This window comes from Alternaria dauci, chromosome 1 (assembly GCF_042100115.1).
Source record: "Alternaria dauci strain A2016 chromosome 1, whole genome shotgun sequence".
NCBI lineage: Eukaryota > Fungi > Ascomycota > Dothideomycetes > Pleosporales > Pleosporaceae > Alternaria > Alternaria dauci.
In genome coordinates this window covers 5,155,626-5,175,371 of record NC_091272.1, presented here as the reverse complement: position 1 = coordinate 5,175,371, position 19,746 = coordinate 5,155,626, and the positions used below count along the sequence as shown (strand labels likewise).

At 50.7% G+C, this 19,746-nt stretch overlaps 7 protein-coding genes across 7 annotated transcripts; 5 read left to right on the top strand and 2 right to left on the bottom strand.

Moving 5' to 3' along the window:
* Positions 1 to 941: 941 nt before the first annotated feature.
* ACET3X_001602 (uncharacterized protein) lies at positions 942 to 2,632 on the top strand (the record flags this gene model as incomplete). The annotated part of the gene is made up of 4 exons (XM_069446912.1): positions 942 to 1,052; positions 1,097 to 1,667; positions 1,732 to 2,086; positions 2,140 to 2,632. 4 exons carry the CDS (start codon positions 942 to 944, stop codon positions 2,630 to 2,632), a joined length of 1,530 nt encoding a protein of 509 aa, XP_069311844.1.
* Positions 2,633 to 3,865: 1,233 nt separating this feature from the next.
* ACET3X_001601 (uncharacterized protein) lies at positions 3,866 to 6,877 on the top strand (the record flags this gene model as incomplete). The annotated part of the gene is made up of 6 exons (XM_069446911.1): positions 3,866 to 3,936; positions 3,991 to 4,902; positions 4,956 to 4,987; positions 5,761 to 5,956; positions 6,008 to 6,205; positions 6,265 to 6,877. 6 exons carry the CDS (start codon positions 3,866 to 3,868, stop codon positions 6,875 to 6,877), a joined length of 2,022 nt encoding a protein of 673 aa, XP_069311843.1.
* A 527-nt stretch (positions 6,878 to 7,404) lies between these two features.
* On the top strand, positions 7,405 to 10,005 carry ACET3X_001600 (uncharacterized protein). The gene is made up of 8 exons (XM_069446910.1): positions 7,405 to 8,262; positions 8,312 to 8,573; positions 8,624 to 8,717; positions 8,770 to 8,895; positions 8,953 to 9,095; positions 9,147 to 9,261; positions 9,309 to 9,489; positions 9,548 to 10,005. Exons 1-8 carry the CDS (start codon positions 8,084 to 8,086, stop codon positions 9,864 to 9,866), a joined length of 1,419 nt encoding a protein of 472 aa, XP_069311842.1. The 5' UTR covers positions 7,405 to 8,083; the 3' UTR covers positions 9,867 to 10,005.
* An 827-nt stretch (positions 10,006 to 10,832) lies between these two features.
* On the top strand, positions 10,833 to 12,165 carry ACET3X_001599 (uncharacterized protein; the record flags this gene model as incomplete). The annotated part of the gene is made up of 3 exons (XM_069446909.1): positions 10,833 to 11,174; positions 11,244 to 11,817; positions 11,888 to 12,165. 3 exons carry the CDS (start codon positions 10,833 to 10,835, stop codon positions 12,163 to 12,165), a joined length of 1,194 nt encoding a protein of 397 aa, XP_069311841.1.
* Positions 12,166 to 15,304: 3,139 nt separating this feature from the next.
* Positions 15,305 to 16,033, bottom strand: ACET3X_001598 (uncharacterized protein; the record flags this gene model as incomplete). Its single annotated transcript, XM_069446907.1, has 1 exon — positions 15,305 to 16,033. The coding sequence occupies one exon, from the start codon at positions 16,031 to 16,033 to the stop codon at positions 15,305 to 15,307; it is 729 nt and encodes a 242-aa protein (XP_069311840.1).
* A 511-nt stretch (positions 16,034 to 16,544) lies between these two features.
* ACET3X_001597 (uncharacterized protein) lies at positions 16,545 to 18,398 on the top strand (the record flags this gene model as incomplete). The annotated part of the gene is made up of 7 exons (XM_069446906.1): positions 16,545 to 16,706; positions 16,763 to 16,844; positions 16,895 to 17,255; positions 17,310 to 17,616; positions 17,669 to 17,900; positions 17,956 to 18,045; positions 18,094 to 18,398. 7 exons carry the CDS (start codon positions 16,545 to 16,547, stop codon positions 18,396 to 18,398), a joined length of 1,539 nt encoding a protein of 512 aa, XP_069311839.1.
* A 217-nt stretch (positions 18,399 to 18,615) lies between these two features.
* On the bottom strand, positions 18,616 to 19,573 carry ACET3X_001596 (uncharacterized protein; the record flags this gene model as incomplete). Its single annotated transcript, XM_069446905.1, has 2 exons — positions 18,616 to 19,437; positions 19,493 to 19,573. The coding sequence occupies 2 exons, from the start codon at positions 19,571 to 19,573 to the stop codon at positions 18,616 to 18,618; spliced, it is 903 nt and encodes a 300-aa protein (XP_069311838.1).
* Positions 19,574 to 19,746: the final 173 nt, after the last annotated feature.

Below are 19,746 nucleotides of genomic sequence, written 5' to 3'. Positions count from 1 at the left end.
AAAGCGAAAGGACTCTGCTTAATGGCGAGTGGTACAACGACGCGGCAAAGCTGTTGGGCCTTTCGTCATTTCCTCACGGATTTGAACATGGAAATTGGGGTGCTTCTTCGCCTTCTCTTGAGTCATCACCGTCATCGACAACCGTAGTAGGAACTACGCCGTGAGAAGTAGAGATCGGGAATCAAAGGGGATTGATCGCGTGACAGCCAGGCATGCAAGGTTGATTCCTATGATGTAATGTTAGTTTTGTCTAGACCTATTCAGGACTATCGTGGTTGACACCGCGACTCTCTGATGATGGCAGCAATGCTGAATTCAATTGTCATAACAGAAAGGTAGACAATTTCTGCTGGGCGGAGTCAGAAAGGTGGAGTAGGCGCGAAGGACGCCTGCGAGCGGGTTGCGAGTCAACCGTCTTCTTAGCTGTGCTCCTACTTGCTCTCAATGAATTGCTAGTTGTGTCCTTTGGCATGGCTTGATAAGACGGTACCGCAGTCTTAGTGTGTGTTTTTCCGTTGAGACTGCGCCGCGACCCGCGCCGCAGCCGTTGCAGCTAGGCCCGGCCTGAGTGTTACCTGTTTAGGACTAGTTCGAGACTCAATTAGTTAGTTCCTCCGCTCAGATCCCGTCCATCACTTATAATCCCCGCTCTTTCCAATGATCACAATGATAAATCTTGCCACGAAGCCCGCTGCAGACTCCAGATTCGCTTTTCTCGCGTCTGTGCTGTCGGCATGGAGGCCTTTAATGGTCTACTTGCAAGGAGCGCAGAGATCATGATGTCCGCAACCCTGCTACCTCGGTCAATGAGTTTTCATGTCGTTGACGAGCATCTAGCCTACCCCCGGGATTGATGTCAGAAAGCTCATAATCCAGATTAAAGAAGATTCGCAGGTGAATCGACCTTCCTGTAAAGGCCGACCACAGCCTGTCCTTCCGGCATGTTCTGTCTGAGCTCTACCTTGCTCGTTGCGGCCCTGCTCGGCGTAACGTGCGCTCAGAGTGAGGTTCGGAGCGTACCTACGGTCCATCCCCTCTCTCCTGGTTATTGTGTAAGGTCAAAGTCATCTTGTGTTGCTATTCTGACTTTCTCCAGTGCACAGCTCTGACCTCAAGTCCAGTAGCTAAGCGCGTAACCTACCCTGGTCAGAACGCATATAATGCTAGTCTTGCTTCCTATTTCGATGGAAAGAGCAGACTGACACCCAACTGTATTGTGCAACCAACAACTGCCGAGGAGGTTTCTATGACAGTGAAAGTTCTTGCAGCCGCCAGTCTGTTGAAGAACTGTCAGTTTGCCGTACGATCCGGTGGCCATACTCCAATTCCTGGTGCCAACAACATCGACGATGGAGTCACGATCGACATGCTGCACATGAATGGGACTACCTACGATGCTGATTCCAAGATAGCAAGCATTTTGCCAGCTGCGAGATGGGGCTCTGTTTACGCAGCTCTGGAGCCGTTGGGACGTATGGTAGCTGGAGGCCGAGGAAGTACTGTCGGCGTTGGCGGCTTTCTGCTTGGTGGTGGAATATCTCACTACGCGCCTCGCGTTGGACTGTCCTGCGACAACGTCATCAATTTCCAGGTCGTCCTGGCCGATGGTCGCATCGTGGATGCCAATAAGCAGATGAATGCCGATCTTTTCACCGCTCTCAAAGGTGGTACGTAATATTCTTGTACTAATTGTACGCGAGAAAAGGACTGACTTCGTACAACAATCTCTAGGTAACAACAACTTCGGTATCGTGACACGATACGACATGGAGACCTTCGAGAACGAAAACCTTTGGGGCGGCATCGTTTCTTGGCCCGCATCCACAGTCAATCGACATTTTAGGTCGCTTGTCAATTTTGGTCTCGACCCGAACAGAGACCCAAATGCTGCTTTGATCCTGTTCCAAGGATACTCAACAGCCAGTTCCGTGGATGTCGTAAGAGCCGCCTTCGATTACACTAAGCCTGTGGTTCGCCCAGCTGCATACAGCGAGTTCCTTGCCGTAAACAACACCCTCAGCGATTCGACCAAGACTCAACCAATGAGTGCGGTTGCTGCCGAATTTGGCAGTGACACAGCCAGCCGGTACATTTCCCAGCTATATTTAGTGTAGAGCTGTGGCTAACGCGAGAAGCCAGGGTCCAATTTCGCACTCTCTCATTCAAGATTGATCTTGAGACTCTCCAAGAGACAGCGCGTCTCTACAACATCGTCATTACGGAGCTACAAGCCAAGGCTTCTGGCCAGTGGCGCATTTCGTGCTTGCACCAGATTTTTGCCACAAGCTATACCGCGAACAGTACAGCCAGGGGCGGTAATGTGCTCGGCATGGAGCGCTACAGCGAGAACTTCATCATGTATCAGTCATACCTGCTCTGGTCTGAGGCTAAGGATGATGAGTTATTCATTAGTCTGGGCAAGATGTTGACCGATGGAATTCAGAAGTTTGCTACGGAGAAGGGTACTGCGGTGGAATATCTCTACCTGAACTATGCCGACAAAGACCAGGATCCTCTTTCAGCTTACGGTGTTGACAATGTGGCCTTCATGCAGAAGGTCGCAAAGAAGTACGATCCCTTTGGCGTCTACCAGAGACTACTGCCGGGAGGGTTCAAGATTTCTCAGGTGTGAGGGGGTGATATTGCATCTCTTGCGAGAATCTTTCTGACCAACCCTCCATTGGCCGAGTCGCAACATCGGAATATTCCTCCCACCTTGAGTAACTGCAGTTGAATACTTCCTGTTATAACGTATCCATCACATAAAGCGAAGTTCATTAAATCTACTAGCACTATTGATTAATTCATGGTGTCAAGGTCGACCCGTTAGACATGGCCCAGTTCGATCTCCATGCAAGCAGAGCCATACCAGCTTTCATGTAGAAGCGCACAATTTAAATCTCAGGTGAAGTTGCATCACTATTATAGGACAGTAGGTACTGTTGTGCGCTTCGCATCGACAGTTTAAACCGCTACTGACTGACTACATAGTGTACCGAATCATTACATCTCCCACGGAGGACCGCTGAACATTGAGATTGCGATATCGCATCGATGCGCCGCCTATTGCGATCGAGTGGATCCATAAAGTGCTTCTGCTTTGGGGGCTGCAGGCGGCTTGGAATGGAGCATGTTACCAGCACTGGTAGCGTTGTGCGGCTGAACAGTCCTCAAAATCTCTCCACCACAACATCATGTCATTGACCGACATTACAATGGTACAGCGAGAGAGGCTGAAGTGTAACTGACCTTATCTTGGAGAATTTTGGCCCCCAGTTAGTTATATCATGTTCTAGGCCGTGTCTGCACCCCTCCGATTCGATCAGAGGGGTTGAGACGGGTTTCATGGCGTCGTGCAGGCGCCACAGCGCCAGGCCCCGCGCAAGCTAACTGGGTGTGTACACAACATTGGCCGTTCACCCTTGAAAGCCATACCTGTGTCATTTCTTTGCGCATAGTGAGCGATTCTCAATCGTTATTTGGCTCAGACCGGCAGATTCCCATGTCAATCAAGAGTACCATGATACACCCGGCTCTCCGTGCTGCGAGAAGGGCGACTTAGAGAACGCGAACACTACTCAGGGTTGCACAGCAATCCAAAATTGTGTCCCAATAAGACGTGCGCGTCTTGTGAGGTGGCTGGCCTTGGCTGCGCTGTCTCAAGCTTTGGATCGGCGGTGGCGTTCAGGTCGCCTCAGACTGCTGCCGCGCTCTTGGTCTAAGATTGTTTCCTGTATCATTCCTTCTTTTCTCTTTCCCGCAATTGTGTGGAAAGCGACTACAACATTCAGTCGCTACTGTGCCATCAAGAGATATTTTGACAAGACACCAAATTCCTGGACGTGGTCTGGAACTAACAGTTACGATGGCCGGAAATTGGAGCTACGATCGGCTATCAGCTCCTCATGTATCGAGACATGACCAGGACATAACCGAGTGGGTCATGGTAGGCTAATCCAGAGCATAGCAGATATGCTGATACGATCCAAGATTGTCTGTCAACGACGAATTCCGCGATACACTTGGGCTACTCCATGTGCAAGATTCGCAGATACCATTACGGCGACTCTCTTCTTCGCAGTACGCCCTGTCTGATCCTCCGCCGCCCTTTTCCCAATACGACCCCATTCATCAACACAGTGGCCCCGACGACTCTAGCAGAAAAAGTTTCGACAGCTTCCAATCGACCGCGACTGGAAGCAGCACGAAAAAATTAAAGGATCTCTTCCGCAGGCGACCACTCCCAAAATATCTCCGAGGCTCCATCAGAAGACATGCTGCGGCCGATGTTGAACCTGCACGAGTTGGTCGCGGCATCTGGAAAGATCAGCTGTTGAGCGATCGGTCATTCCGTACGATGGCCGCGACCATGAGCGTTCTCGCGCTCGGTATGATCGTTTTGATTGCCTGTAACATCAAGCATGTTGTCAACCGCACGAATTTAGGTTCCACCTCCGTGGGCGGAACCCCAGACTCCTGCAAGAAGGTCACGTACACTAACACAGCGTGCCTCCTCATTATCAACGTATGCGCGACCATGGTTCTAGGAATGAGCAACACATATCAGCAGATTGTCACTTCTCTCAAGATCAGCGACTTGAAATATGCGTTGTCAAAGTTTGGGGACTCAAGAGTCGGAACAAATTCACCGTTGAACATTCGGCATAAGGAAAAAGGCAGAAAGCGCGCATGGGCCGCATGGTTTCTTTTAATCTTCACATCGATGCCAGTACATTTTCTTGCAAATTCCCTCATTGGCCCTTCGTATACCCAGGAGTTGCCCGAAGTTATCGAATTCAACCCGCTGGATAGGCTAGAGATAAGCACCAACTTCATCGCCACTCTGGGTGCAAAGAATTATCTGAGCGGTGATACATCTTTCCCATGTTGGAGCGCATTCCGGTATGAAGCTAACGACGAAACCATGAATTGTGACCAATGCTAACTGGTAGCAGTAAGTCAGTTCCCGAGTCGTATGCCTATATAGGTAGTGTTCGTAGCCGTCTCGTACACTCTAGACGCATGCTGAGTATCACTACACGATTGGAATGCATGCGCACACATTCGGACACTTGCTGATTGCGTTCTCAACGTAGGCTCGGGAACTCCGCATTATCCGCACCGTTTCGTTACCATGTCGCCATATAATGATGATGTCTTTAGTCAAAACCAGGAAGTTTTCGACTTGTCCTGGCGCAAGATGAGGGTTCACTATGTGAAAGAAAATTGTACACAACACCTGCAGAAAGTCGAGTCTGGAGCGATCGATGCTCTTGAATCAACAGAACTTTCGACAACTCTTTCCTCCTATCCGGTCTATAAAACCGGCAATTGTTCCATGGGATATGATGTCATATGCACGCTACACGAGCCAATGGCATCGAAATGCCGTCTCAACGTCCGTATGAGTGCTGCCATCGTGCTCATGAGCTGTTTGGTCATAAAAGCGGTATATATGTGTGCCGTCAACTTGCTAGCTCGTGGCAAGGTAAAACAGCATTGTCTGACATTCGGCGATGTGATCGTTGCGTCTGCGGCTGACCCAGCGCTGAGGTTGCAAGGGTCTGTGATATCCTTACCCATTGCCGGCTCCTCCACTAACGATGAGAAGGGAATGTATGGTCAACGCTAATGACAGCTTCCGCCGACTTTATTCACATACATGCCACAAGCATTGCTTCAACCATGAAGAATCCAAAACTGGTGGTAAGGACAAGTCTCCACTAATCTAGCGAATATCCGCCGTTGACACGGATATAGATGAGATCGGCCACTGCCAGAAATGCAAGAAATGGAACACGGAGGACAAATTTGCAAATCTGCCGCAGCCTACCATCGCAACTAAGATCAAAAAGAGTTTGATCAGCAACCTCGGCAACACAGCGTTGACGCAAATGTTGATTATGATGTTCTGTAGCCTTGCACTTCTCACCGGTTCGCTGACGGCTGCTGTAATGTAAGTTGCCTCATCAGTAGTTACATTTCCCCTGCTGAGATGCACAAACAGCTTGGGCTCGGACGCTTCCACTCGGAATAAATTTTGTCGACAGCTGAGACCAAATGCTCCCAAGTACGAAGAATGCGACATGAGCTCAACGGAGTATTTCGAGACCATATCCGGCGGCTTTGGAGGCTTCAACCGCTCTCTGACACTCACCTCCTTGCCTCCAGACAACATGTCTCACGAGTTCATCGCATTCGCCATGTAAGTTCATACTCCCTATCATCTTCTCCAAATACCACGCTCACGCTCACGTCCTATAGCTCCAACGCTGCACAGTTCATATACTCGCTCCTCTATCTAATGATGATCTACAATATCACACTCATATCTCAAGAATCCGACTGGGGTAAACTCGAGTACCGCCGCAAACGCATCCGCACAACCCTCGTCTCCGGCACCTCGTTTAACGAAACGTACTTGCTGCAACTGCCCAAGAAGATCCTCTTTCCCATTATGGCCTACTCCACCCTCACGCACTGGATGCTTGGAGAGGCTTTGCAGGCGCATGAAGCTATTTGGATCGAATACAACGACGGAAGACACGTCGAGCACTCGAAATATATACTCAAGTGGGCTGCATATCCATTGTGGTTCGCAACAGTCTTGATCTTGTTGATGACGGCCGTGTGCTGGTGGGCTTTTACATACAAGCGTGAAGGGTTTATTCCGCAGATGTTTGGCAGCGTGAGAGTGATTATGGCGTCGACGACGGCATTGGAAGGGTTTCCTGATAATGGGATCCAATGGGGTGATTTGGGTGAGGGACAGCGATTTAGGCATGCGGGCCTGAGCGCGGAAGAGGTGGGCAAGATTGTGCCAAACGAGTTATATGCTGGGGTTGGAGGGGGAGAGAAAGATGTAGGTGGGAAATAGCGCGGAGAAAAGAGCTTGAAGTGCCAGCTCATCGCGACACACTATGCGTCCAGGTATGAGCGCGTCGATATGCTTATGCAGTTCTGCCACTTATGTCCTCTTGCGCTTCCCGAGCTGATTCAAACTGATGGTTTTGTATGCTTTTGATCGACAGTAAAACTATTAGATATGCTAGGTATATACGACCTTGGGACGTTGAATATCAGCCCTTGCTCGCGATCTTTCGGAAGCTGCGGTGCCGTTCCGAGGTCAATTTACTGCTTCCGAAAACGCAACTCTGCCACTTTGGCACCCCAACAATATAGCCACAGAGGACTTTTAACGGGCATTTTCTCCTCTAGAGACCTGTTACTCAGATGTGCGCATATTCGCGGTCGTGGGCTAGAAAGTTGAATGCCTCTCCTTCCCGTCCATCGGAAGAAAGGGGTGTAATACCAGTGGTTTGATTGGTGTGCGTGGTTAGAAGAGTGGAGACACCTCCGCACCCCGCAACTCCAACACCGGCGCTTCCCGTCACTTCCAACAACGCTTGTGTTGCGTGCAGCTACCTTTCAGCTTGGACAAAGACATCGGCTAGCCTTCTTAGAGCTTAACAGCACCGTTACATCGTTCGGACTCGTGCCTATCCACATGCTAATTGCGACAGGAATCCAGGTCTGTAAAGGCCCGGAGCACCTTGAAGAGAGCGCGACAGTCGAGCACGGCTACTACCCTATGCTCACAAGAAAGGCTTAGCGACACAAACGGAGCATGGACAACGTCCTAGGTTGGCAGCGATAACATTGCCGGAGCTCATGGGCTAGCGCTCGAAGCGATAGTTATAGGACAGACCGAGACAGCGACATAATGCGGTTTTCAGACGCACACGTGGACGGACAAGGAAGTGAGCCTGTCTTTTGATCGCTGAGGCTGAACTTTGAGACATCTATCGTTTATCTCCCCTTCTCGTGGATATAGATAAGAATCTCCACCCGGTTGAACCCACATGTTTTCGCGATTACATCCATGCTCGATAAGCACTCCACGAGTCGCCCGTTAACACCATGTCTAATCAGTCGCGCTACAGACCGGGCCGGTGCAATGCTTATCTGGAGCAAACAAGGGGCACCATCTCCCAATCACCTTGCCGGCCGATATTCTCTGAGACTCAAGAGTCCTGCATAAAATGGAAGCGTTTCATGAACGGTGTTCAGTAAAAGTTTTGCCATGGATTACTCGCAAACTAAAGACACCAAAGACGCCAAAGTGAAGGACACGGAGAATGACGGTGGTGAGGACATTGCGATAGGATCGCAGGAGGAAGTAACTGATTACGACTTTCTGCGATCTTGGAAATGGTCGACTTTATATCGGAGCGTGCTGTTCCAGATGGTGCTGTTCGGAGCGTAAGTAACCCCATCAGAGACTACCATCAGGATGCTGAACATGACCAAGGCTTTCACTTGTTGGCCCTGCTATGGGTGACGCTATATCTAACCTAGGAGGAGGCGGTCTGTCTACACCATGGCTAGCGAATCTTGCAAATTCGTTGAGCTACGCCATGGGCTTCATCAGTACCATCCTTGGAGGTCCTATCATCAACAGGATAGGAATCAAATGGGCGTGCTTCATTGCGGCTCTTACAATGCCCCTCCAAGGATCTGCGTACTATGTAAACGCTAAGTTCAGCGTCGACTGGTACCTCTTAGCTGCCAGTGTACGATCATCACTCATCCGTATACAAGGGAAACATACTGATGAGGCCAGGTTATTAACGGCCTAGCGGGCGGATTTCTTTACGTCGGTGAAACGACGGCCATGTTATGCTACCCAAGGCCAGAAGAAAAGGGGCTATACCTTGGTAAGTATATGCGTCCAACTCGCAGGATGATCATTGTAATAACCTTTGACAGGTATCTGGTCGGCTATGCGAAGCTCCGGAAGCTTGATCGGTGGCGCGATAAACTTTTCCACGAATTCGGACAGAGCTTCTGCTGGAGGTATTGCATGGTCGACATACCTGGTCTTTGTTGGATTCGGTACGTCAAAGATACGTAGGCATATGTTCTGAGTGCACAGTTACTGACTGAAGACAGAATGCACTGGAGTTCTTTGGGCACTGTTATTGTCTTCTACACGCCGGGTGCGTCGTCGCGATGGCAGCAAGGTCGCCATGTCGGGAAGGGTCACTTGGAAGCAAGAATTCGTGGCTCTATGGAGTTATCTACAAAGCAACAAGGTAAGCAATGAATCAGTCTTCAAACTTTGGAAAGCACTAACATGTTGCCAGATCTGGTTAATCTTTCTACCCTCGTTCTATTCTTTCTTTTACGGAGGAACGATGGGTACCTATCTCTCGCTACATTTCTCGGTCCGCGCACGCGCTCTTTCATCTTTTCTTATCCGTATGTATAGACCCTGCGCACCGCAGACCACATGCTGACTAGTACAGCTGCCATCACCATTCCTTCGGTCGTTGTATTCGGAAAACTTCTAGACAGCCAGCGGTGGTCCCAACGGCCCAAGGCATGGGCTGCATTCTTGCTGTGGATCTTGCCACAAACTGCTTGTTTCATCTGGACCGCTTTTGAGTACCACTACCTCGGCGATTCATCGGCGCTAGATTACGGATCGTGAGTTATCCCGCAGTGAAGCATGCCCTAATGTAACTGAGACTGACTTCAACAACAGAGAAACCGGTAGATGGGCAAGGGCATACGTGCCGTACCTTATCATCTTCGTGAGCGGCTACTGGACGCAATTGACACTATACTGGATTCTTGGCACATTCTCCAACGACATGAGCGATTCTGCACGCGTGGGGGGCTTGTTTCGCGCGTTTGAGACGGCGGGGCAGGCAGTTTCCTATGGTCTGAGCTCCGCGAGTGGCATTGGTCCTGTGGTTCCAATCTACGTGAACTGTGGTTTGCTGGTTCTTACTGTGCCTAGCATGGTCATGTTGATCACAAGGATGCCCAGGAAGCCGTTGAGTAATGTTGTTACCGAATAAAGTTCGTGTCGTGCGCGATGGTTTCCAACAGAAGGATTATCGACGCTTGTGTCGCGAGCTGAAATTTGGGAAAGCGTCTTCAAGGCCCCGCCGTAGGTAGCAATTATCAAGTCGTTCAATACATCTGTTGTAACACAAGTTGTGCATTCATTGTGGTATTGTATGCTGATAATCTAACACTCTTCCTATACGTGTTTGCATCACTACTCTTTGGCACGCGAACAGCCATTGCTATGGGTATTTTCTAATAGAATTGCTCGATCATCTCGCATCAGATTCAGCTTTGTCAACCAAAAATAAGGTCGAAGGGCTTTTCCAACACTGCAAATGATGTTACACAAATGCAAGGCTTCTATGCCGGACCCTGCTGCACTAAACGGGTGTTTACTTGCGGGGTAGGAAAGTCAACTGGATCCTTATCGAGGGCCGGTCCGGAGACCGGCCCGGTCGTAGTTGCCTGACGATCACCGCCTTGCGCAGCCACTTGAAGCCAAGGACCAAGATTCCAGGCTTGCTTGTTTTATCTACCCGATCAAAGTACGCGAGTTTCCGGGATGGGTACAGTAGAAGCCCACCTGCCCTTTCAATGACTAAGCGTGAGTACCTACATAGCCCGCCTTGCGCTTAGAACATCTTCGTAAAACTACCGCTAAGACATGAAATCGACTCGAACCTCAATTCTCTAACATGTCCTTTCCTAGTCCCACCGTCAAACCTTTCCCAGTGGCGGATGCTGTTCCCTCTTATTGGAGGAAACAAGTCGGGCCCATCGACAACCATCGCAGCACTGAACATCTTCCCACGCGGGCCGATGTCGTAATCATTGGGGCGGGATACGCTGGAGCATCGATTGCGCATCACATAGCCGAGGAATGTGTGCTTCGTGATCGCCCAATTCCATCAATACTTATCCTTGAGGCACGTGAGGCCTGCTCTGGCGCCACCGGACGTAACGGTACGTATAATATGCCCTCGAGATTTAAGTTAGATCTCGTCAGTACTGATGATAAGAGTGAAGGCGGTCATTTGAAACCAGATCCTTTGTCAAGAGCGGCGAGCGTACTAGATACACATGGCAAAGCGGTCGCGGAGCACGTCGCTACGTTCGAAGCCCGCCAGGTCGACGCAATCAAGGAACTTGTTCGGCGTGAACATTGTGACTGCGACTTTGAGGAGACAAGGGTTACAGATGTTTGCTTTTACGACGCCGGCCGCGATAAGATCCAAGCTGACATTGCGAAAATCGCTAAAGCGGATATCTCAACTGCAAAAGAGATCAAATTTACTTCGGGAAGCAAAGCAGAAGAGGTATGTAATGTTTGGAGTTGACATGCTTCATTGAACCATTTCTTCGAAGAGATTTGACAAAGCGGATAGGTTTCTGGCGTTTGGGGTGCAAAGTCTTGCCACACATATCATGCCGCTAGACTGTGGCCCTACCGACTTGTGGCGCACTTGCTAGAAAAAGCAGTATCTATGGGTGTTAACTTGCAAACACATACGTCAGTAACGTCAGTCTCGGCAGTCAATGAAGGTGCAAAAGATCATCGCTGGGTCGTCAACACATCTCGTGGCTCCGTCCAGACCAGCACTGTCGTCTATGCCACGAACGGTTACACGTCTGCTCTCGTACCAGAGATGAAGGACAAAGTCGTCCCAGTGAGAGGCATAGTAGCGCGCTTGGCGGGCGAGAACGCACCAAAGATGACGGATAGCTACATGATGCGGTTCTCGGACTATGAGTACGACTATATGATTCCTCGACCGGACGGTAGTATTATCGTTGGCGGCGGAAGGCGCGACTACTACAAAGACTTGGACGAATGGTTTGATGTGTCCGACGACAGCAAACTAATGGATGGCGCACGGCATTATTTTGACGGTTACATGCAACGGCATTTTCGCGGGTGGGAGAATAGTGGTGCCCGCACAGAAGACCTCTGGACAGGTAGTAAGTGCCATATCTGCACCAGCGCCCTTGGTTGAATTTTTCAGAACTGACTAATATTGTTCCGTGTTAGTCATGGGCTATTCCAACGACGGCTTCCCTTACGTCGGGCCAGTTTGCGGGAAGCCCGGCCAGTATATGTGCGCAGGATTCAGCGGGCACGGTATGCCGCAGATCTTCTTCTGTGCAAAAGCCATCGCTTCTATGGTCATTACGGGCGATGCAGAGGATGTGGACCTCCCTTTACCATATCGCATCACCAGAAGCAGATGGTACCAGCAAAGAGAACATGTGTCTCTCAAGACGTGGCAACAGATTGCGGAAAGCCAGCCTGCTCAAGCACGGTTGTGATCATGAAATACAGCGACAAGTGTGGACCTGGATTGCTCACTTTTGCGATGCGAAGATTCGTCCACCAACTTTCACATGCCCTCTGTTGGCGAAGAGAGTTAACCCGATGCCTTTCATCGCTCATATATTGTCGATTTTAGCGTACGCAGAACATCATTTCGGTAGCCATGAAAGGCTCTCAAAGAAGTCCCTCTCTGTGTTACCATGATCATCAAAGTTCGAGGTGAAGAATGCCACGCTTCCATCCGAGTTAAGTAGATCAAAATCGAACGGATAGCCATCGAGAGATGCATCGCTTGGCACACTATCCACTGTTGCATCGGCTCTGTTTGGTGTCATCCTTGGGTCTCGTGCTGTTGCGGTTTGTACACTCGCATGTTCAGATGCTAAAGGCGCAGGACGAGGATTCGCGGACCATTCTGCTTTCTTGTACCAATTTAGAAAGCCGTTGTAGCCCTCTTCAGCCGGATTTTTGGCTTCCATACCAGCAGGTTGACTAGGTAATGGGTTGAACACGTGTAGTCGATGCAGCGCCGCTTCCAGTGTCTCTAGGAGGGATACTTCTGAACGCGCGGAATCGCCCGCCGAGGCCATCTCTCTAATCGCTTGAAGACCCACTTGTAGAGTGTTTGCGAACTCGTTTGTACGGTAGCATATGCTATAGGCGATCAAGACGAGCAGGGACGCGCGACAGGAACTATACTCAGCATAGGACGACTTTGCAAGGCCCATGTCGCCCGTCTGCATGATTTGACATATGCTGATAACTTCCTTCGCGGCCGCAACACAGTCCTGGACCAAGAAGTCCCACTGTGAGTGCGACTCGGATGCTTTCCTCCGGCGTCCTTCTGGGGATGCGGCATTAGCGTTCTTGGAATGTGCCCTGGTCCGCGCATGACGATGCGCGAGGATGAAGGGTCGTCCGATGAACATGTGCAATAAGCAGCACTCTAGTCTCGAATGAACCAATGCGCGGGATTTCGGTAGCTCTGCTTGGTGGTTCGCGGTTGGCGATAATGCACCCCCACGGGGAGGCGACCAGGGCCCTCGCAGTTCTGCCTTCATATGTTTGATACGGTTCAAAATCGTCCCGACTTCAGTCTTCGTACATGTTCGGAGACATGAGCTGGCCAAAAATAGTCAGTTGGTTGTTTCCTATTGCCATGTTCCTAGAGAGTCTTGATCTGGACTTACATCTCGTGAAGGAATGCTTCAGCCTGCCGTGTGAGTTTGATTGATTCTAAGAGACCTTGAGGATCGAAAGAGTCATAATTCATGGAGTCTGCTTCAGAACTCCGAGGTAGATCTGCATCGATATCGGACTGTATTATGGATATCGGGCGGCCATGGTATATACCGATCTTCCTAATAAGTCACATCTGTGAGAACCAGGACGATGTGGTATCAGAGAGTTAGAAATCGACGAACCTTTCCATGCAGTACACTGTCCACCAAATGCGACGCCTGATCTCTTTGGTTCTCGGATCGAGAACATTACGCGAGACTTTTCGGTGCATCCCGTTTTGTATGGCTACCTTGATGGCCAAGTTTAGGTAGATGTAGCTTAGTCCAGATGCATCAATTGGTAAGGAATATAGACCGAGGAGCAAGAGTACTTGGACGCTGAGTAGTGAGCCAGCGTGGATGACTTCCGAAAGAAGCTTTGCCACTTGACGATAAAAGCCGGATCCGATCTCGAGCTCCCAACTACTCTGAACTTCGGAGTCCGTTGCAACGCCCGCACTGTGGGTCTTGTGACGGTCGGGCGATTCTAAATGGACGAATTGGGTTCCAACTGCCAGCACCATCAGTACCACACATATCGCAGTAACGTCTTTGGAGCGTAGCGAGACGGTTTGGGTGTATATTTTGTCTAGCGTGTCGTCAAACCAGCGTCGATCCACATAGTAGTAGACGCTGGCGGCATGATTGAAGAAGACATTGGTCAAGAAAGTAGCAACCGGACGGGGTGGCACAACAGCAAGGATATCAGCAATGGATGTCGAGGCTGGATCTGCTTCGCCGACGCGAATAAAATCTGGTACTCGCGTTACATTTTCTAGATTCTGATAGGGATGTGAGCAAACAGGAAAAGACTAGGCTAGATTGACGTACCTGCACGTTGGCTTTGGCCATAAGTTCGTCTATATTGCGTTTGATGTGCATGGAAAAGTTCCAATGGGAGAACTCGCCTGAGTAATCTGCACGACGACAAAATGTCTCGTCAGTGTGCCTGAGGAATAGCAAAGAGATTTAACAAGCACTTACGCACTGTCGTGCCGTCTACGCGGTCGATGGTACAATCCTCATCTCCAATATCAGGGCTGTCAGAGACTTGGGCATTTGCTGACATCTCAATGGACTCGGGTATTATCTCGTTCTGGTCGCGTGGTGGAGTGGGCGAAGACAAGGAATCGCATATACGTTGTAGAGAAACGATATCCAGGGCGAGATTCGGATGATGGTGTTTCACTATGAATTCCATACATCGCATGCGATCCATGAGCTCATTGAGCGTATCAGGAAGGCCCGGTCCACGCTTGTCTACTGCAGCAGGCGCAACATTGTATCTACAGGGTCGGCGCAGATGGCGACAGCGCCTGCATGGTGTCCCATCCTCGCACTTTTCTTTGAGACGGCGACACTCATCACACCTATGCGATGTTTGTCAGCCAAGACTCTGCCTCGCGTTTTTCGGCGAGACAGTGGTGGGTCTTACGCGCGAACTGCTCGCTGTCGCTCTTCGGCCGCTATATGACGCCTCTTAGTGGGTCTTGGAGGCTCGACATCCATAGCTCGAATTGAACAAACAGGACTAGGTATAAACTGAAAAGGTCGGGTTTGCGGAAGTCTTCTGAGCATACGTCGTAGATTCGCAGCTGTCAAAGACACCCACCTACCGAAGCGCGAGCGATAAGATAGCTAAATGCCGCGCAATGCAGCGACGTTGGAGCCGTCCAGCTTCCTGCAGGGGCTCCGCACAAAGCTTGCCCGTAACCGGTTAGTAGGAGCCCCGGCTTATCACGGACACGCGATACATCTGCTAATCCGCGCCCTCACAAGAGATAATGGCGAGCATCGGGCAAGATCCTGGGAAGAAACAGGAAAAGGCGTGGGAAATGAATATCCTTTACTGATGTCATTGAGACTTCTCTACGATCTGCTGCGCCATTTCCATAAGACCTCCAGCCACCACCTCCAGCTTCACGTCACTGAAAACGTCGAGACAAGCTTCCTTCTCGTACACAGAGCTCCATGCTCCACGGAAACCGACTTTCGTGGCCGCTGCGACATCCCACATGTGTGCGGCAGCAAACCATTTCACATCCTTTGCCCCAAGTTGATTCCATACAGCTTGATAGGCCGGCAGAGCGGGTTTGGCCACACCTGTGTTGTCGCAACTAACAAAATTCTCCAGCGGCATGTCTACACCGGCGCGCTCGAAATAGCCTCTTACTCGTTGCACATCGCCGGTGGTGAAGCACCAGACGGTAAAGCCGTTGTCGCGCAGCAACTGGAATGTCTCCTGACAGCCGGGACGCAGTTGTAAGGCGGAATAGCCTTCGATGCATTTTTCCCGTTCCTCTTCGGTGGCTATAGCCCGGGTGTCGGCGATTCCACAGAGGCTAAGGGTACGGTAGAAGAGTCCTCGCAGAACGTCCTTGTAAGGCTTGTAGCTTCCGGAGATGGACAAGAAGGTGAATTCCAGCTCAGCCGCTGTCTGCCAGGTGTACCCGAAGTGTTGCGCGGTTACGCAGTGGTCGCGAAGTTTTGCCCCCAAGACTGAGTCTATGCGTTCGTAGTAGGCGTCGAACGATACGCAGGTGCCGACGACGTCGAAAACAACATGCTTGGAAGGCTGCGTCATCCTGGCTTTCGGGGTGGTGTGTGGTGACTAAAATCAAGGAGCTCGACAGCGGTTGATGCAAGATATGTCGACATGGCACGAAGAGTAACAGACCTCTGGAGAACAGACCCCTGCATAAAGACCCGGTGTTCTGATCTTTTGCTATACTGAGTGGGGTACTATTGGATGACAGAAGACCGGCCCGGTCTGAGGTGACTGCTGCCGCGCTCGGGCCATATCATTATCGATAACGACCGGATCGCTTACCCGGTTCTGCCAGTGACACATAGGTACCTTGGCACGATGACGATAGGCAATAATTTCAGAAGACTCCGGACCGGCGTCATCGTCTCTCAAGCTCTGACTTCCTAGATCGAAGTGATAAGCTCGATGACCGGGCCAGGTGCCCGGTCGGTCTTCGAAGGAGCGGTGTTGGACTGTAGATATGAACACGTATACGATGCGGATTGCCATGCGAAACGTGCTCTCTGTTCTGCTGTAGAAAGTAATTTATTGTTCTCAATTCCTCGACATGGTTTTGCCGATTGTGAACCCCACCAAATCCTATTGGATTGAAGCTGCGAACTCACCGTTGCGCAGCTTCCGCTCCAGCGAAACGTTACCCGAGGAAACCGATGTGGCAATCATCGGCGGTGGTTATGCCGGCGCGTCGACAGCTTACTGGATCAACAAAGTATGTCGCCGCACCAAAATGACTTGTCCGCTCAACTAAATCTGACGAGTGATTAGCACACAGAGAATGCTTCAAAGCAGCCTCACGTGACTCTCCTAGAAGCTCGTGATATTTGCGGAGCTGCCACTGGACGCAATGGTGATGGCACTTGCATCTCATCACTTGAAGAGATAGCTAACAACGTACAGGAGGACAATTAAGGCCGCATGCTTATTCCCGCTACCCGAAATGGTCAAAACGGTTTGGCGCCCATGGTGCCATGGAGCTCATCGCACATGAGATGGCTCATTTGCCAGCATTCAAGAATCTGACAGAGGAAGAAGGTATCACGGAAGAGGTCTGTCTCAAGTTCGGAGAAACATTCGATGCTGCCATGACCGATGAGGCCTGGACGAGGCTCAAGGGCGCACTTGAAGACATGCGGAGAGATCATGGCGACGATCATGAGATCGTTAAAACATGCAGAATGATCGAAGACGCACACGACGCGGAGGAGTTTACGCAGATGAAGGGTGCTCTTGCCGCAGTGGTGCATCCTGCAGGGCAAATGTAGGTCCCTTCCGATTGTACTCCTTCCACGCAAACTTACTAACATCGTCTCAGATGGCCATATAAATTCGTGCATGCGCTCTTGCGCATCGTTCTGCAGAAAGGTAATCTCAATCTGCAAGCTCATACCCCAGTCACCGATGTTTCAGCGCGAGACGCCGATGGCTGGATCACAGTCACGACTGAGCGCGGAACCATTCGTGCCAAAACAGTCGTCCACACGACAAACCGATGGGCTTCTCATCTTCTTCCCGAGTTCAGTAGTCTCATAATGCCCGACAGAGGGACAATTGCCGCGATCAAAGCGCCGCCGGGGTTCATAAAGCATACTGGTGCCCAGCATTGGGATTCAGTCGTCAACGTAAGGCTTACAGATGCTCCCTTTACAATCGGTGACCCGCTGACGAAGACAGAACTACCATCTCCAGCTCCCACCACCCGACAACACTATCATCATTGGCGGAGCAAGGCAACTTCTTGTTCACAAGCCAGGAGACTGCTTTCCTAATGATAAAGAGGACCAACAGATTGCCGGAGTAGCTGCATTCTTCGAATCTTGGGGCCCCTCGGATGTCACAGGCTCGCCGGATACAGTTCCAGCGGAACTCAGCAAGGAGGTCAACGAAGGCGGCTGCTGGACTGGAAGTAATATAGCGCCATGCGAGTGACTTTGACGTACAGTCGGCTGACAAAAGTGCAGTCCAAACCGAAACTGCAGACGATTTTCCATTTATTGGTGCGGTACCACAGCGGCCGGGCCATTTCATCGCCGCCGGATTCGCTGGACACGGTAAGCCTACTCCTTTGCTGAGAACCATAGATAAGCTAACGTTTGAAGGTATGCCTCGCGTGCTGGGTTCAACAGCTCATGTCACGCCTCTTGTTTTGGAGTCGCTCGGTGTCGAATACAGCCAGCCCCTCATCGCCGCGTCGTTTCCTCCATTGCCTCAACCGTTCCGCACCACCGCTGAAAGGATTGAAAAACTACAAAATACGAACGTCAGCGCACTCGCGGAGGAGTACAAGCAAAGCTGTGGAGAGAGTGCGAAGAAGCCATTTTGCAATACGGCGAGGGTCATGTCTGTGCTTACGGCTCCATCCTCATGGGATGATGGCCACCAGCAGGTCATGGCCCAGCTATGATGTGGATGTGTGTGGTTTGGAAAGAGGCGAGAGTATGAACGAAAGCATTATAGAAATACCATAGCCATCTGCATCGCGACGCGGGGCGCAAACATTGGAAATTCATGGACAACTTTTCCAGCCACGTTATGATTGTTGGTCTTATTTTTTTGTTCTACGTGATAGAATCAGAGTAGGTAGAAAGTGTATAAGCTGTATGTCAATACTAACCTGCTTTCTATCCAAGAAATTCGAGAACAAGCTCATTGAATGTGTCAGGCTTCTCCCAATAACACCAATGGCCTCCCCATGTTACCGTCACACCCTTGGCGAGCTCTTCCTTTCCGCTTCCGTTTACTAATTCGACTACCTTCAACGGTCCTGCAGCGGGAAAGCATCCACTTCGGCTACTCGCTACGACCAGTATTCTTGTTCGATTACCGCTTTGCGACCCGAATGACTGCGCGATAGGATGCCGCCAGTCGTTCGCCGTATGATCAGCCATCAGCTTACCATACCACCACCCATCTCCCTTCAAAGCCTCTCTGAGAAAGAACTCTTCATCCTCTTTCCATTCCACGGAATCTGATGTAGGACCGCCAGGCTGCGGATGCGATCGATAGCCCAAGCACGCTGCGATGGTACCAATGTGCGCCTCTTTGGGGTTCTCGACAAGCGACTTCTGCATCCCTTGAAGTGCTTCAAGGGAGTTGCATCCTAGGTTTCCAAATTCAGGGCCCCAGTCTTCGAGGTAGTTCTGTAGTGGAGCTTGGTCCACGAAGACCATGTGCGAGAATGCGCGGGTGGTGAACAACTCGCTGTAGCTCCACAATATAGCGGCACCTAGACTTGTGCCGATGGCTTTGATCGTGCCATCGCTAAAACCGAAGAAATCAATCAAATTCTTCAAATCCATAGCTAGGCGTGCAACATGGTAGCCCGCCTTCGGCTTGTCAGACTCGCCATGGCCACGCAAATCGGGGACGACGACATGGAAGCTCCGGGATAGTGTGGCTACATTGCGCTTGAAGACCGCCCCTGAACCTGTAAAGCCGTGCAGCTAACGATGGAAGTCAGGCACGCTGAAGACAAGCGCTCAATGGCGGGTCGCTCACCAAGATCAAGGGAGCGGCGTTCGGGTCGCCATATGTCTCATAATGCAGACTAATACCATCGTTTGCCGTCAGCGTCGGCATGCTTCGAGGTCGATGATGGAGTGGAGGTCAATGCGGAGGGGTGGCCAGGGCGATGAATCATGAGCTCTATGATGGGCTTAGTCAGCGTTTCGTCGCCGATGGAAGTTTAGCGCTGGGGGCTGGCTGTTCGTGCCACTTACAACCGCGGAAGGTTTGGGCATCATCTACTGGGA

Coding starts and splice junctions, on each gene's coding strand:
- ACET3X_001600 (XM_069446910.1), top strand. CDS start 8,084: ATGGATTACTCGCAAACTAAAGACACCAAAGACGCCAAAGTGAAGGAC. Junction 8,574..8,623: donor GGTACCTCTTAGCTGCCAGT/GTACGATCATCA, acceptor TGATGAGGCCAG/GTTATTAACGGCCTAGCGGG. Junction 9,490..9,547: donor TCGGCGCTAGATTACGGATC/GTGAGTTATCCC, acceptor CTTCAACAACAG/AGAAACCGGTAGATGGGCAA.